General features: G+C 35.3%; 1 protein-coding gene across 9 annotated transcripts in view; it reads right to left on the bottom strand.

Moving 5' to 3' along the window:
• The window catches only part of MTMR2 (myotubularin related protein 2), a 105369-nt gene continuing 86495 nt past the window's right edge, over positions 1-18874 (bottom strand). For 7 of the 9 annotated variants that reach the window (XM_007101859.4, XM_007101860.4, XM_007101864.4 and 4 more), the window contains 6 exons: positions 15158-15343; positions 12262-12468; positions 7908-8000; positions 4018-4131; positions 2133-2309; positions 1-1406 (listed from right to left, as the gene is read on the bottom strand). In XM_007101859.4, coding sequence (XP_007101921.2) covers positions 1245-1406; positions 2133-2309; positions 4018-4131; positions 7908-8000; positions 12262-12468; positions 15158-15343 — 939 coding nt within the window. In that variant the 3' untranslated portion in view covers positions 1-1244. Of the gene's footprint in view, positions 1425-2132; positions 2310-4017; positions 4132-7907; positions 8001-12261; positions 12469-15157; positions 15344-18874 lie in introns of all 9 variants that reach the window. The other 2 variants (XM_007101862.4, XM_007101863.4) reach the window with 2 other exon arrangements.

The following is an 18874-nucleotide window of genomic DNA, read 5'->3' as shown; positions in this document are numbered from 1 at the left end:
GTCAGTTGAAATTTTCCTTTAATTAAAGACCCAAGGGACAAGAAGCTCCTTTGTGTTACAGTACATAACATATGGCTCTTATACAGAGTAAAACAGACACCAGGGAGTCAAGTGTTTATACCCGCGCTGAATTCTTACTGTAGCAGCCAAAAAGTGAAGCAGGATTTCCTTTACTGGCATTGAGACTGTAATACATTTTTACATGCAATAAATTCTTTGGTAGACTTAATCATTCAGTGGAATTACAGAATTTGCAAAGGAAAGTAATAGTAAAATATTTAATGTAAAATTTGAGCACAGTACTTCTCACCATATGCTATTTATACAGACTTCAGAAAAAAGTCAATCCTACTAAACTTTTAAATACTGCCTCAAAATTTGCCAGTTAACTTCTATGTGTTCAAAAAAAATGTAACTAAAATAAAGTAGGGCAGATAATGAATTTTTTAAATATGTTTCATGATGTTTCTAGTAATTGTGCAAATGGAAACTAATCTGAAGGATGTGGAATTCTTTGAAATCCTGGATGGCTACCACTTTCTCCTCTCCATCCTCCTCCCAAGCACATCTGTAAGGCATCATTTTGGAACAGCTATCTAATACATCTTAAATTAAGTACATAAATAATGACAGCAACAATTTTCAACTATTACTCCACCATAATATCCTCAAGACTTTGCCATATTATATGAAGAACACGAGTTTTGAATGGTGAAAGTAAATCACTTAACTACAAAAAGGAAAAACCCATGATGGGGAAAGGAGCATCAAATGATCTTGATTATGACACTGAGGCCCAGTATGTACAATGCCATGAAATGCCAGTATTGGTTTGGTTTGAAAACTGTTGCTCCTCCTTCTGTGCAATGAGTGCTCTTCCATCAAGAAGTATATTTCTGAAGTAGTTTGTGTTTTGATTTTACCATACACCAAAATTTCTGAGACAGCATTTTCCTTTTAAAATCAGAAAATTGTTCCCACTGTGGATCCAGGACTGAAGCATTTTAATATTCTTTGGGTGACTTGTAAGATTAGTGTCATAATCATGTAATTACATGTGGGGTTATTTCACTTAAACCCCTGCACTGCTACAGTTCTAAACACATCCTAGAGAGATTTAAAATAAATAAAGTGACTTAAGTTCTCTCACAGATGGGTTCTATATTCAGAAACTTTCTCTTCATGAAGCTGCCATTGTAATCAGAGTTCATGGCGATGACCGATGGCCCCATCCAGTAGTCCTCTCACACAACAGTCTGTACAGGAGTGACACACTGTGCAGGAGAACCGGCTCTCTCTGAGGATGAGGTTGATCGGTTGGAAATTTCTCTCTGTAGTTCCTCTACTTTCTTCTGAAGCTCTGCTCTTTTAGCAAGAAGTTCTTTATATCTGTTGTGAATGGGCTCCTACAAGAGCAGCACACCCTAAAATTATTTAACTAGGCAATCCTAAACAAACCCAAAGTCAAGTCATTCCAGTATAGAGCTCCTTCCCTAAATGCTGCAATGTGTGTGTTTTCAGCTACGGGAACCACACCCACCTTTCCAGAACATCAGTGAAAATCAACTTCAGGGACTCCTCTGACACCACTGCTTTCTTCACTGGCTTCCCTAGTGCCCCCAAGTGTTTCCACAGAATACCCTGAAACTGGTACTTAGCCAAATACAACAAATAATTAAGTAACAATGTAATCTAAAAGCCAATACTCAAAAGATTTCCTGTCATTTAGTTGCAGACTTTTCAGTCTTTTAAACAGTTCTAAGCAGTAAATATTCCATAACATTTTAAAAAATCAACCAGAATTTTGTTAGGCTTTTTACTTTACTAAAGCTATTTTTTCCAGCCTATTAAAACAAGACCTCTAGTCCAGCACCCTCATTTTATAGAAGAGGGGAAAAAAGACAAAACAGAAGTGACTTGTCCAAGGCCAAACAAGTGAGTCATGATAAGAACCAAGTGTGGTGATTATCCCTATGTAGTGCTTTTTCTACTACACAATTAAAACTGTTAACAGGAAAAGGTGAAAGCTTTAAATATGCACAGATAATTTTTCTAGCTGCTTTAAAGGGGACGAATGTAATTCATACAACTGCATGGATAAAAACTCTCATTGTATATTGCAGGGCATATACCTGTGGCTTCATCCGTGGATTCCACCTTACGTAGTATCCCACCCAGAGCTCTAGGTGGCGCATGCTGGCTACTGGATAAAGGACATGATTGGAATAGCTCCCATAGAGAGGATTAGTGAAGTCCTCCAGCTGACTATTTATGTAAGACCACAATGACACAGTCCTTTTGGGAAGATTCTATAAGAAGGAAAAAGATTCTCCATTACATAAGCTAATTATACTTTAGAGGGAATTTGTAAAGAGGTATATACTGTGTTCATTTAAATTGTTTCAGAGGGAGAGAGAACTCAGACACTGTGGTGACAGCCCCACTTAGATTAAAATTAGAGGGTACTGGAAAACTGTGCAGTTCTGCAAAAAGTTAAAGAGTTACTATACCAGCAATTCCACTCTTACGTATATACCCAAGAGAAGTGAAAACACATGCGCACACAACCCAGTACCCAAATATGTTCAAAGTAACATCAGTCACAGTAGCCAAAAAGTAGAAACAACCCAAAAGACCATCAACTGATAAATGGATAAAATGCAGTATATCAATACAATGGATTATTCAGTCATAAAAAGGAATGAAGTACTGATACATGCTACAAATTGAACCTTGAAAACATTATGCTAAGTGAAAGAAGCCAAACACAAAGGCCACACCCTGACTGATTTCATTTATATGAAATGTCCAGAAGAAGCAAATCAAGAGACAGATTAGTGTTTGCCAGGGTCTGAGAGGAGAGAAGAATGGGGAGAGCAACTACTAACAGGTATGGGGTTTCTTTTCAGTGTTCTGTAATTAATGGTGGCGATGGCTATACAACTCTAGAGATGCTAAAACCCACTAAATTATACACTTTAAAAGAGTGAATTTTATGGAATGCAAATTATAGCTCAGTTTTAAAAACATTTCTTTTTTTAAAGATACAGTGAATCCTATTTGAGGCTCTCAAAAAATGAAAATATCTTTGGAAATTATCTATTAATTACCTAACATGCAAGAAATTCTTTTTTTGTACCAATAATTGTTTCTTTTATTGTTGAGTAGTACTACATCATATAGAAATACCACAGGTGAAGGGCATTTAGGTTGTTTTCAGTTTTCAGCCACTGTAAATAGAGCTGGTATGAACATTTGTGGGAAGAAAATCAGAATTTTGTGGGAACAAAAGTTTCTATTTCTCTAGGATAAATACCCAGTAGTGTGATTACCAGGTCATATGGTAAGTAAATGCATAGCTTTATATACAAATGTCAACTGTTTATGAGATATTCAATAAACTCTTGATTGCGTACTATGCACGGAAATATTTACTGCATGCTACATATGGAAGATGTAATGGTGAATTAAAAAATTTAATATCGGTCATCAAGGAATTTCTAGTCTAGGAAGCACTTACTACATGGCAGTTATTATAGTGTTTTGTATGGTTTATTTTATGTAATCCTCACAACAGTAAGCAGTATTAAGTACTTAAGTAAATATGCAGAATATATTTGGGGAAGTGAGCTGTCCATTCATTCAAATACATTTTTTTTTGCTAATTATATTTTTCTGCACCTGTTTTGATGGATTTCCATCCTGCAGGGAGTAACAGGTACATGGGCACTCCTAAGACTCCACATACTTCAGTTCTCTTTAGGAGACACTGCTTCCTACCCATAAACTCAACTGACAGCTAGCTGGCTAGCATATTCAGCCTTGTGACAGAGGTGCTTTAAAACAGATCAGGTTCAGATGTATGGAAAGAAGCATATTACAGCATATAAAATAAAATATAGCTAAAGGTATCATCCAAAAGAACAACTGTTCAGCTGAAATCCATCAGAGGATGCACTCTAGTAGAGAAAGCACATATTAGGGATACAGTGGGGAGGGTCAGGGCTCATGTTTTACCTCTTTTCCTCTCTGCTGTTCACTGTTACAGAGGAATGTTCCAAACAAACAGCTATATAGGTGGTCCAAAATGGTAATGAGAAAATATTCATTGAATTCAAATGCTGTAGGAAACTGCAAAATCAAACACCACAAACACAAAAAATTATTAAGAAATTTTCTCAAGCATATTCATCCCTGTATACTGGCAGATCCTTTGTAATACTTCTTAAAATTAGGCTAAACAATATTCAAAACTATATATTTCTAAGCCATTATGGTATTGTCTGCTTGGTCTTCTGTTCAAAATTATTTTCTGAGATAATTTTTCCTAGTATCTCCTTTTCTTGTACAGTAAGAGTTTGAATGGTCTGATCTTGATGTTTCTGCATCCGTTTATATCAGTTAACCCTCAACTTGAGCCTAATAAATTCTGACTTGTCTTTCTCTGCCAAAAATGACCATAAGCAACATAGTAAAATGTTTCTTTAAATTTTCAACAACATAGTTTTGTTTTTAGGAATTACACAAAAAAATATCGATGTCTCCAGAAAATGTCAGCAATGCACAAAAATAAATTCCAAGGCAGACATGCAGATCACTTAAAAGCCAACCTACTTATCTTTTAAAGGAACATGCACTCAAACCAGGATATCTTGTAATCCATTACTTTGGCAGCCTCTTTCTAAAAAAAGAAAATTCACTGTCTCTTTAACCTAGGACAAGTGCTTGACTGGATGTCCTGCTATTACACAAACAACACAATTTTGGGGGAATGTATCAAGGACCAATTACAGATTCCAGGAAGGAGGATAAGGGATTTAGTATAATCCATCCTAACCATCTAATGTTTCAAGAATTATTTGAAAGCTTCTATGTAGGACTGTACCATTTATAGGACTGTGAAAAGGAATTCCATGAATATTTGGATTGTGGATTTGGGAAATAAATATTGGTGCCAAATTTTTCTTAGAATGATCCCTACCCCATAGTGGAGGAAAACAGTATGAACTGCATGCAAAAGGGACAGGGATGAAAACAACTTTGCCTTGAAGTTTCCTAAATTTATAAGCACGGTAACATGGCAAATTTATCTTCTCAAACAATTTATCTTCTCGAACAATTCATTCTTGAATAATAATTTTTGTGGTTGTGAAGCAAATGAAGCAGGTAATAAAGCACATGCCAACATAAAGCCAATCAATTGTAAGAAACTTTGTCAAATCCCATTCATTCATTTACAGAACAAATCCCATCTCCTGTACTGTTTTTTTTTTTAATTTTTTACTTATTTATTTTTGGCTGCATTGGGTCTTCGTTGCTGCATGCGGGCTTTCTGTAGTTGCAGCGAGCTGGGGCTACTCTTCATTGCAGTGCGTGGGCTTCTCACTGCAGTGGCTTCTCATTGCGGAGCATGGGCTCTAGGTGCGCGGGCTTCAGTAGTGGCACGCGGGCTCAGTAGTTGTAGCTCACAGGCTGTAGAGCACAGGCTCAGTAGTTGTGGCACACAGGCTTCTAGGTGCGCGGGCTTCAGTAGTGGCACGCGGGCTCAGTAGTTGTAGCTCACAGGCTGTAGAGCACAGGCTCAGTAGTTGTGGCACACAGGCTTAGTCCATGGCATATGGCATCTTCCCAGACCAGGAATCGAACCCGTGTCCCCTGCATTGGCAGGTGGACTCAACCACTGCGCCACCAGGGAAGTCACCCCATCTCCTGTACTGTTACACACTCTTAACAGCCTTATTTATTAGCCAACCATGAATACACCCTGACTCATTACACAGCAAGCCAAAGGAGCTAAGCCTATGATTAGTCTTTCATCTTTGTGGCAAAACTATTATCTCAGTTACGAGAAGATGGCTTAATCAGTGAGCGTTTCCTCACAACAAAACTAAAATAGCAATATTTTAGAGCATTATTTAAATAGAGTACTAACTGCTGCTATTGGTTTTAAAATTCTGAGCAGAGGAATATTTTGTCTCCTTACGTGTTTAAAATCTAAAGGGCCCTTTATCAACTGCTTCCTGATCCCAGGACTGAGGGGATGAGGATGAGGGCAGAAGGAGATGTAGAAATCTGGCTAATTACATTATTGGTCCCATTTTAACAAATTTGCTATTTAAATCTGCACATTCAATTATTCATAAAACTGATGATTGCCAATAAACATTATTACTATCTAACACATTCAATGCTCAGGAAGAAAATATCATACAGAAAAATATAAGCAGACACTTACAATAAAGACAACTATAGCGGTATTTTAAGTTCTATCAATGAAACACAAGATTAAACTGGTATTACATTATTTATTAACTTAAGCTCAAAATTAGAGTTAAATTGCTTTTAGATATACAGCATATAAAAAGTTAACACAACTACTAAGAAAGAAATGCATTTGTCATGTACTCTTCTATGTGAACAATTGGTAAATGTGACTGATTTTGTTTTTCTAACAAATATACCAGAACTAATAGTTCGCACACATTGCTCCCTTCAAGGTATGTTCCCCAGAAAGCAGTACACTTAACCATCAGTGATGACTTTTGTAGTCCTTTGATATGGCATATTTGATTTTTGCCAACATTGTCAAATATTACTTAAAGATTGATAATGGTCAAAAGTAGGTCTTATTGTTTTTGGTCAAACACCCCCCCCCCCAAAAAAAAGGATTGATAAGGATTTGTAATAGCTAATATATCAAACACTATCTCAAAGGCAGTTCCAAAGGAAAAATTCAAACCTACTCCAAGAAGCAGTAAACATTATTAAACTAATAAGCATGTTGTATTTCCCTTCTCCCCAATACACCAAGGGCCTAATTTGTAGAACAAAACTGAACTGTATACACATTTGCATCACATGTGTTAAAATACCAGCCTCAACAAACGGTAGTCATATCTATTACAACACTTCATTTAAACCAGCAGGTTTCAAAACAATCCACCCAAACTGAAATGCTTATGGGGGAAAAATAAACTATTCGATATGTAATTAATGTATTTCACTTGAGGATCACCATTTTTCTCTTAATGAAATAAGGAGTATTTTATTGAAGCTAGAACACAATCCTAAAGCCAAGCAGAGCCAGCAACTGCCCTACTTTATATTCCTGTGGCAGTCTAATGAAAAACCAACCAGGTTCCCGGGTTGTTTGAGGTCCAATAAAACTCTTGGATAAATAATTAACTGAAAAAAAAAAATTAACTGATACACCAATGAACTGTATCTAACTTTTGGGTTCTGAGATTATTTTCCCTGAGTTAAACATTTTTAAGACACCAATTCCTTGCCTCATTAGTGAAGTGATCCCATAATAAATCAGGTGTTTTTCAATCTCCTCTGGTATCTTTCCAAAAGACTAAATCTATTTACAGTAATATTTCAAATCATTTGCTAGAATGTTGATTAAGTCTAAAAAAACATAATCTCTCTCTCTCTCCATACCTAAAAACAAAAAGAACTGAATCTACTATATACATACCTTGCCATAATTTCCATCTAAATACATTTTTCCATCAAAAGTGCTTAAAACAGGATTTCATTTCGCTTGAGTTACCTAGCCTATTTCATTTCTTTACCTCCTTTAGCAATGTACAGATGAGTTTCTGGGTGAATATAAAGCCATTATTTAACACTACTTGTCCAAACAAAAGAGGAAACCTCTCAGGGGTTATTATCAATGCCATGCACTGAAATGCTAGGAATCAAATTGTCAAGTGTTTAATACTACCTCCAAATAATATCCTTTAACTTAATTCATAATGTAATAATAGGTAATAGTTCTAGTACCTAGAAAACTTACAAGAATTTCCATTTTACATGAAATGTAAGATAATCAGTGATCAAATCCAACTCTGACTGGACAGCTTAAAAGAGAGATGTAAGAATGGATATCCCAGATAAATTACCTGTCTTGTCATTTGCCAGACACAGTCAATAAACTGAAGAAAAACAGGTGATCTGTCTGCATCTGCATGGTTCTTATCTCCATGGCCAAGTCTCTGAAGCAAAGAATGAAATATTACATGAGCTTTGTGGGATTTTTCAGCTTTTAATGAAAGTAATTTTATTTTCCAAGAAAAGTAATATTTGCTCAATATTTTTAAAAATTCAGAAAATCTTTTTAAAAGAGCACTACAAGGAAAATAGAAATCACCATAATCCCACCAAGCAGAAATCTCTATTAACATTTCAATGTGCAAACTGCCAGGTTATTTCCTAACATGAGACACTTGTAACAGGAATTACAACTCAGTTTAATAAATAAAACTCAGATCCTAAAAGGCTGATAATGGGACACAGGAGCAGCCAGACCTCAGAGCCCAGATTTTTCTTCTGGAGATTTCTTTTGCCCTGAATATTAACACTTCCTTGTACACTAGCTTCAGGAAGCACCCTTCCCCTTTAACACCTTGGCCAGTGCATGAAGGGGACATCCTGCATCTGAGCTCCAGACTGTCTTTAAAAAGGAATCACATTAGCACAAATCTTTGAAAACTTTTAAAAAATGCTTGACATCTCCCCTCAAGCATGCACTCACCTACTTTCTCAATTTTTTTTTCTCCTCTGAGGACTTCTGCCCCCAGTGACTGAGATAAACCTCTACTCTGTACCCAAAAACAGTGATTCTAAAAGTATGTTCCACAGACTTCCGGAAGCAGGGCAGGTCTGTGAGTTCAAAACTATTTTTATAATATTACTAAGACACGTTTTGCCTTTTTCAATGTGTTGACATTTGCACTAATGGTGTAAAAGTGATGAAGGATGAAAACTTTTGGTACCTTAGGAGGAATCAGGAAGCAAGGCATTGAAATCAATCTATACTAGCAGTTATTATATTACTCCCTGCCAAACACTTGCAGTTAAAGAAGAAAAACAAAAACAAAAAAGCCTATCTCTCTTAAGCCGGATTCCTTGATGAAGCAGTAAAAATTATTAACTTTATTAAATCTCCCCATTTGAGTATAAAATTTGTAAGTATCCTATTAACAAAATGGGAAATACACATAATATGCTTCTGCTGCAGACTTAAGTAGGATGGTAGGAAACACGGCTTTTTCATGCAACATCATTTTGACTTGAAAGAACAATATATGAACTATGAATATTAAGACCTGAATATCTTGCAGACATTTTTTTGAAAATGTACAAAAGTGAATGCGTCACTTCAAGGAAAACAATGGACAGTATTTGTTACCAATGATGCAATTCAAGTTTTTGAGTGAAAATTAGATTTGGGGGAAATTTTTATCTGCTACAATGAGTTTGATAATACTTTTCTGATAAAATCAGTAGCGGTATTAACAAATGTGACTATATGATATTATATAATGAAATACATTAATATTGGAAGGGCTGTGTAAATCAGTGAGCCAGTATTTTCCAAATTACCAACACTTGATGTTACAAAATCATGCATGGGTAAGAGATCTATTTGTTCAAAGTGCAAGACAGACCAAAGGAATTTAATAGAACAAACAACGAAAAGTTCATTGAGTTAGTTTTGGATTCCACATTACAATTAACTGCTAAGAAACTACCATTTGTCGAGTTTTGGCACAGTATCAAAGAAAAATATCCACAATTCCCTGAAAAAAATTAAAATACTCTCTATTTTTCAACCTGCATATCTGTGTGTGGTCAGATTTTCCTCATTTCTTCAACCAACAGAACATATTGCAACAGATTGAATGCAGAAGGAGACATGAAATTGAGCTATCTTCTATTAAGCCAGACATTAAAGAAATTTGCAAAAAATGTAGAATAATACCACTCTTCTCATTAAACTTCTTTATTTGTTTTGGAAAATATAGTTATTTTTCTTTAAAATGTTATTTATGTTAATATATAATAGTACTATGGTTTGAATGTTTGTGTTCCCCCAAAATTCATATGTTGAAACCCTAATGCCCAGTGTGATGGTATTAGGAGCTAACTAGGTCATGAGGGTGGAACCCTCATGAATGGGATTAATGCTCTTATCAAAAGAGACCCCACAGAGGCCCCAGCCCTCTTCCACCATTCAAGAACACAGCAAAATGTTGGCAGTCTGCAACCCGGAAAAGGGCCTTCACCAGAAGGCCATGCTGGCACTCTGAACTTGGACTTCCAGCCGTCAAAACTGTGAGAAATATAGCTGCCCAAATGGACTAAGAAAACAGATTTATTTCTTTAAATAATATTTAAATGTTTAAAATTTAATTTCTAATATGGTAAACACTGATAGATATAAACAAAGTTCTTTCGGGTCATCAATAATTGTTTAAAAAGGAAAGAGGTCCAGAAATCAAAAAGTTTGAGAATCATTATCCTGTATTAACCATGTAAGCATACCCTCTTGATCAGATGTCCTTTAACTGTCAAATTCTGCTTTCAGATAACAACTAAGGGGGAAAAAATGGAGTAGGTAACCAGAGTCAACAATTTAGGAATCCACTGCAACTTCAAACAGTCTGAAATATTTATGATTTTGGTTACATTTATATGAACGTGTACAGCTTTGGCTGACTAAAACTTCATTCTTTTTTTTTTTAATGGTCTTTTCATGGTAAGTACATTTTATAGAGAATTGAAAAACATGAGCTATTTGAAACAGATACTCCAGATGACCAGTTTTATTTAACAGTTCAAGTTCAAAAGAGCAGACTACCTTTAAGTGTCCATTTCTTGCAAGTTTTTTTATAAACACTGCTGGTAGCTACTGGATACTAACGGTTAACATTAGAGACAGCATCTGAGCAAACATATTTCAGAAAGTCTTTCAGCTAATCTAGGAAAATGCTGCCAAAAATCACACTCTCAGGGGTTTCAAGGCCTCTGAGCAATCTTAACTCTCATCTCCAGACTGTCTAAACCTGCCCCTCCATCGACTCTACTCCAGCCAAACTCAGTCGCACCCAGTGTGAGACATCTGCTCGCACAGCTCCTCTTTCCGGGGAGAATATCCCTGCTCCTCACTCTAAATTCTATGATTACAACTAGCTTATACCATGGACGGGCATACATGAGAACCAAGGCCTACAAGGTAACTGTTCCCAAGTTTGCTGGTTCCAAATTTAGTGTTTAGCAGAAACATAGCTAAAAACCACTTGAATGTTTATTTAATTAAAAGCTACATGAATCTAAAGTATGTTGTAACAAAAAGCAAATACAAAAGCACAGTTTCCTTTAAAAGGGACATAATAACCCCATTCCTCTATTTTAGGAACTACTACAGTTTTGGGTACCACACTTGTAGAAAGCCAAGAGCAAAGTCCAGAGGACAAAGGGGAGGGTGAGGGGATTAGGATGAGAAAAGACTGAAGAAAATGGACATTTTGCCAGAACTGAAGATTATGACTGACACAGGAAGACAGCTACTTTCAAATATTTGCAGGGCTATCTTATTTGGATTAGTAGTCATATTTGTTCTTCTTATCTCCAAAGGGGAATGTAAGAAAATGAGAAGTAAATTTTAATTCACTGTGAAGAAAAAGTTTCTAGTAGGTAGACTTTCTTCAGTGAGACTGGACAGCCTCAGGAAGGGACTTGCTGCTTATTTCTGGAGGTGTTAATGAAGAAACCAAACAACCATTACACGGGACACCAGAGAAGACATTCAACAGTTAATGCCTGGGCTCTGAGGCCCTTCCAACTTTTAGATTTGATATGAATGACAACATCAAAATAAATTTTAAGTCATATAGAGGGCACAAAAATTTATCATTTCCATAAAACTGCAACACTTTCCATACATACGCTCATTAAGAAGGGTAATAGGAAAGCTATTCTATTCCCAACTCTAAATTAAATTATTTTTTCTCTGTTATTTCTTTTAGTCCCAGTCTAAATTGTTTTAGACCCAGATCCTGTGTGAGTAGTGCTACTTTGTAGGGCTACTTTAAATTAAGAATAATAGGCCAGTCTCGCGTTTTTTTAAGTCTACAGGAAAAGCTAGAAGTGCCCTGTAGCTCCGTAACAGTCCATGCTGCTCTGAACTGTCATTTGAAGGTGGAAGTCACAGAAGGGTATCTCCTATTCCCGATAGAGAGTATGGAAGAGACTGGGCCAGACGGCTGACAAACAGCTAACCCTGGCTCCAGACTGCAGAGCCACAGCAGGATAACCTACTGCTTCCAAAACAAGCCCAAAGTTCTCTTGGGAAGTTTACCCATTACAACAAAGGATCAAATTTAGACAAATATCTAGTGAGTAAAGGCATGATTTTCACACGCCTTACGTGAGACGCATATGTGATACACTGAGTCACGGTTCTTTACTCACAAGCTGAAATCGATGGCCAAAGCTTAGCCACTCTTTCTCCACAAGGACTTCAAATCCTCGGATGGTTCGGTAGTATCCATCCAACATGAGCATGGCCAGGGAGGTCAGCTGAGCTGTGCGATCCCAGCCATCACTGCAGTGGACTACCACAGACGTCTTTCCTGACTCTACTTTGTCAGCAATCCTAAGAGCCCCTGCGAGAATAAGCTGCAAACAGATTTTTTTAATTAATTTTTTTTTAAATTAAATGCTTCCTTCTTCAAAATTTACTAATAGAGTTTTGTTTAGAGATGACTGTCTCAATACCATGTGGAGAAAAAAACATCAGTCCCTTCCTAAATAGAATTTTTGTGAATGGTAGAAGATACATAAATTTTGCTTTTAAAACTAAAATCTCATAAATGCAGACTCCTATTAATCCGCACAATGAAATATCCAAACAAAAGGTGCCTTTGAGTTCTAAACAAATCAAAATATGAGTAAGAGGAAAGAAGGTTAAGTTCTAAAGAGATCTATTTCTGAGAATCTTCAAATATTCCAACATCATCCATTTAAATAAAAATAACACACCAACTTTAGTCTTACCTGTTATTTAAAACAATGATACTTAACCAAATTAGAATATGAAAGCAATAAAGTTGGATGTTTTAAAATATTCTACAGCTTCTATAGCATTTATTCTGCTGTTTTTATATACATCATATAGCACACAGCAAGCACAGTATAAAACTTCAGAGTAAGCTGCTTTTTTTGTATCAGTATGAATGGAAAATTCTCATCAGACCAATATATTACCATGTCAGTTTTACTGTTATCTAAAATAATTTCAGGTTTTTTTTTTAAATATGCAGAGACTCTGCAAAATAATTTACCTTTTCTGAAGCTGATCTTGAGTTAAAACTAGACAGAATTAGATGCAACCAGAAAAGAAACACAAAGTATGATAGCCTTTAAAATGAACAATATAGCTGCATTTTTCTCTGCAATGGCCAAATCATACTTAAAGAACAGCATGGTTACACAAACATAGATAAGAATGAAAGAAAAGATATACTAGGCTTAGAGAATCTCATGATGACCTTCTTTTGATTATAACTGTAGGCATATTCTGGAAGTGGGGTACTCTGAAGCAATCTCAATCTTGACTACGCATCAGTGTCATTTGTGAACATTAAAAAAAACAAAAACGAACACCTGGTCCCCATTCTCCACTAATCCTAACTCACTATTTTAAATAACTTCTACCTAAAATTCAAATGTATATCCAAACGTACACATCACTGACCCAAAGGATTAAAACAGCTGGAGAGTTAAGACTGACAAGAAAGAGTTATCCAAAGTGGTCATCTTCATTGATTGATTTATTCATTCATTCATTCAAAAGATAAACATTTACGGAGTCCCCTACCATGTGGCAGGCACAGCTCAAGGTGTTGGAAATAGAGCAGCAAACAGAACAAAGTGCTGGCTTAACGAAGTTTACATTCTACTTAGGTGAGGCCAGCCAGGTGCAAATAAAGAAAGAAATATACAGTGTGTCAGAGGGCAGTAAGTGAAAAAGCACCATCTAGGTCTAGGGAGTGCTGGCAGAATTGCTATTTTATATGGAGTGGTTGGGAAAGGCTTCTTTGAGAAAGTGATATTTGAGCAGATTTAAAGAAAGTAAGTGGGTAAGCCTTGCAGGTGTGAGGACTGGGGGAGGAGAAGGTGGTCCAGACACAACTGTCCCTCTTAAACTTCTCAGGAAACTTATTTCGGTTATAACCAGATTTTTGGAGAGAATGTTGTACCTGCTAAAAATTGACCTGGAACTTACAGAATGCTGCAATTTATGTTAGTTCTGAATCAAGTCTTATGGTTTTCTACTTATACATCATACAATGTAATAGACGGTCCCATGACCATTCTCTTCAACAGAAGAGTGTGCATACACTTTGCTACATTCAAGCTTCTATGTTTCTAGAAGAGAAACAGTAATCAAAATAGTCTATAATTGTTATTAGGTCAATTTAGCTGTCAATTCTGTCTTAGTTTTAGAGGTTTTAATGTGAGTACAATCTGCTCCTTCTTGACATGAAAAATCTCATTTCCATTTATTTCATAATATGAATATATGTGGTCATATATATTATAGAAATCTATATTTTGGTAAGGTATCTTACTGAAATTCAGACACTATCTGAAAATATTTGTAACTATATTAACTGAAATAACATTTGGTGCTTCAAACATTATATATATTAACATATTAGGCAAGCTAGGGTTCACATGGTAGTCTCCAAATCATTTAGCATTCAAATGGTATCCTTCATTTAACTACTTCACCTCATGTGCCTGACCAGAATGGTTTTCACAAGCCATGAAACAATTATTTATTGAGTGCTTTATTCATATCATATAGTGCTGCCCTGCCTCCTGAGGGGACAAAGAAGAAATATGATTTAGCCTGTCCTACTCTCCATGAATTAGCAATATATGTTGGGTGACACATAAAAGTAATTAAATCAAGTGCATGGTAACACCTGATTAGCTGGAAAGCAAAAGTAAAGTGAAAAGTTCAGAGAAAATGAAAATGAATGCAATCTGGGAAGACTTCATAGAAGAAATGAAATATGAGCTGGGATCTGAAGGATGGGCAGAATTCAGATAGGATGGGAAAGAAAGGGAACAAAAGAAGTACAACTGAACCAAATGCATAATATAGAAAACTAATTCATTCAGGCACCAAAACTTAAAAGTAGTTTTAATTATCAAAGCAGTTATCAATTTTTCGCTGTGTAAAAAGGTACTTTCATCTTGATTTCAATTGTAAGAAAAGAGCCGATATAGACAAAAGGGCAGAGAAAGTCCTTGTTTGATATTCTATGATAGTTTAAAGAAATAATAACATACCCACCTTAATATGCTCTAGCCAGTGAGTAGATTCCAAGTTAGACAACCAGTGGGTCTCCTCAATGTTGGGGTACACAATCTCCTTAAGTTTTCGTAAAGATTCTCTCATAACATGGATATTGTGGATATCTAGAAAAACTAGTTCTGCATTTTGATAAGCATCTTCACTTTCATAACCTCCACCTTTTGCCTGGGGAAAAAAAGCAAACATCACAGGAAATCATAAATGAATGCACATCCATTGTATGTTGACATCCCCAAGAATGCCACAAAATATCCAACAGAATCAAAGATGATACACGTTACTGATGGACAGGAAAACTCCATGGGAAAATGTGGCTGGCTCAAGGCAACTTAACACAACCACGCCCTATCACATGTTCTTCATAAAACAAGAATATACTCTCACCCTGACTTCCTTTTGTTGCTGTTATTAAAATTGTATGTGATAACATAAATGAAGGTAAAATTTCCCTATCCATATTTCAAGTCCTACTCAAACATAATTTCATAAAAAAGACTGAAGTCACCAGACTAGCAAGCTCCATGTGCAGGGACATCTGTCTAGTTTACCCCCAGCCCATGCTTCTTCACCTCCCTTCCTCTTCACCTCATTTTAATCTTAATATTTGCAAAGTGCTTTGCAATCATAGTGACTGGCTTCTATTATAACCACACAACTACTATTAAACAAAAAGACCGAACGAGTATAAAAGCACAGAGTACTATAGTATAATACTATCACTATTTTCAAAGATGTAAATCTACAAGTACAGAACAGAATGAGAAATATTTGGTGTTCACAATAAGCTATGGCTGGAGAACTAAATTTTTCTGGATTGAATCTCTATTTTAAGAATAAAATATTCTCCTACCTTATGTATAAAATATGCATCCTGTTTTATGTATAAAATCATGCTTCTTAGAGCATTAATGGAAAAAAAATTAGGAAGATACAGGAACAGCCACTGTAGTTACACAAAATTAAGAGATTACACCTTTGAAAACAACAAAACTCACCTCTTAACCAACAACAAATTACCAAAGGAAGTTTAAGTTTCCTTTCTGACACTGATAGTCTGGGAAATAATTTGGAGTTAAGAATGGTACAGGTACAAAATTAACAGGTTTCATTAGGTACCTGTTAACAAGGATTACTTCTGGAGAGTGGGATAGGAGAGGCAAGCGGTAAAGGGACATTCAAATTTGTTGCAACAAATCCTAGAAACATGGCAGTAGTAGCAACTACACAGAATCTGTCACAAAAACACACAGAATGAAAATGCTCTGGAATCAGATAGTTATACAACTTTATGAATATAATAAAAACACTAAAATACATACTTTAAAAGAGTGCATTTTATGGCATGTGAATTATATTTCAATATAACTGATAATTTTAAAAATAGAGCAACTAGATAGTAAAACCAAAAACACAAAAAAATCATTCAAGACAGAACTGGAGGACAAAGCATTCCATCAAACCCCCAAACCACCAACAGTCACAAGATCTAGATGCTATCAGCAAATGTGTGAAGGAACAAACGGATATAAGATGAACTGGAGAAGAAGAGATTCACAAGAGAGTCTTATAATTTGTAGTGTTTATTCTGCTTCCTTGTTTTAGCTTTCTTCCTCCAGAACTACAGGAAAGAACAACAGACCAATCTAAGAAGTACTGTTGAAACCAGGAAGGGTTCTGTCCAGTCTAACAGCCAAGTTACTAGAGAAACTCAGAAATGAAATGAAACTTGGGAACAAATTAGAAATAAAAGAAAAAAAATCAGAAATAAAGACTAAATTAGAAGAAACTCAAGAGCAAATAAATACAATGGATATTAAATTAAAAGAAACAGACAGTGAAAAGCAAAATATAAAACCAAAACAGAAATAGAAAGCATAAAAAGGATTCAAGAGAAAGTGGCAAATGATGAAGACAGGCAAAGAAGAGCCAGCACAGGAATAACAGGAGGCCAGAAGAAGCAAGCCATACATGGAAATGAAACAAATACTAAGAACTATGATTAAAGAAAAAATTCATGAAATTTTTAAATTGGAAATTACCAATTAAAATAGCATACATGCATACTTGATAATACAGAACCAGAACACAAAACATGAAGACAAATTCTGGCAAAATAACTGGACTTCAAAGAAAAAGAAAAAACAAAATCTTTCACAAATCCAAGTAAAAAGAGTGACTTAGAAGGAAAGGAAATTTAGTTTATCATCAGACTTTGAAACTTTATGCCAAAAAAAAGCAACATATTTAAGACATTCAATAAAATCAAATGTAAGCCAAGAATTTCATGCCTAGCAAAACTAATTCGAATATAAAGGACATAAAGCTGCTACCAGCATACGGATACTCAGAATATAGTTCTTATGAGCCTTGCTGAAATATTTACAAGAGAACAACTCCAGACAAAAGAAAACGACCAGAAAGACATCCATATAAGAATTGGTTATCAGCACAAAATATTTAGCTACTTGTAGAAGTCAGAGGTAAAAGGTAGTAAAAACGGGCAAATTTCCAGTTAAAAGATAAGTAAGTAGTGGTGATGTAATGCACAACATGATGACGATAGTCAACAATACTATATTGTATATTTGAAAGTTGCTAAGACAGTAGACTTTGAAAACTCACAAGGAAAAACAATGTAACTGTGTGAAGTCATGGATGTTAACTAAACTTAGGGGGGTGATCATTTCACAATATATGCATATATCAAATCATTATGTTGTACACCTTAAACTTACACACTTTTCTATGTCAATTATATCTCAATAAAACGGCAGGAAAAAATATATCAAGCTGGTAAACTAACCCTCCCGAAGAATGCGGGCAATATGTAAAAAAACTTTTAAAAACATGCATACTTTAAACTATGATATAGTAATGGTATATCTATGAAACTATTTTATGAAAATAAAGATGCCAACAAAAGATACTTATTTTAGCTATATTTAAAATACTAAATACTAAAACACCTAATATTAGAAGAATGATTAAGTGCACAATTAAGTGCTGTATGATGAGTACTATTAAAGTTATTTCAGGAATATTTCATGAAAAATAATTCATATAGAGAGGAAAAACAATGAAAAATAACAATACATAAATGCACAGAACAGTGGGAGAACACAGATCAAAGATTACTCATTATAAGTGATTTTTATTTCTTTGCTTTGTCTATGCCTTCCTAGATTTTTGTTGTCTATTACATATCAGAAAAATGTCCCAATAGATAAAATATATCAGAGTCTTTTAAAAAAAGAGAGATTTCTGTAGTGAAATACGCATGGGAATGACTTAAAAAATAAGACGACACCAAGACACATATTAATCAAACTATCAAAAACTAAACACAAAGAAAAAATATTAAAAGCAGCAAGGGAAAAACAACAAATAACATACAAGGGAATCCCCATAAGGTTAACGGCTGATCTTTTGCAGAAACGCTGCAAGCCAAAAGGGAGTGGCAGGACATATTTAAAGTGATGAAAGGGAAAAACCTACAACCAAGATTCTCTACCCAGCAAGGATGTCATTCAGATTCGATGGAGAAATTAAAACCTTTACAGACAAGCAAAAGCTGAGAGAGTTCAGCACCACCAAACCAGCTTTACAACAAATGCTAAAGGAACTTCTCTAGGCAGGAAACACAAGAGAAGGAAAAGACCTACAATAACAAACCCAAAACAATTAAGAAAATGGTAA

Source organism: Physeter macrocephalus, chromosome 16 (genome assembly GCF_002837175.3).
Source record: "Physeter macrocephalus isolate SW-GA chromosome 16, ASM283717v5, whole genome shotgun sequence".
In the NCBI taxonomy this organism is placed as follows: Eukaryota; Metazoa; Chordata; class Mammalia; order Artiodactyla; family Physeteridae; genus Physeter; species Physeter macrocephalus.
Note: the sequence above shows the minus strand (reverse complement) of the source record. Positions and strands in the feature narration are given on the sequence as shown.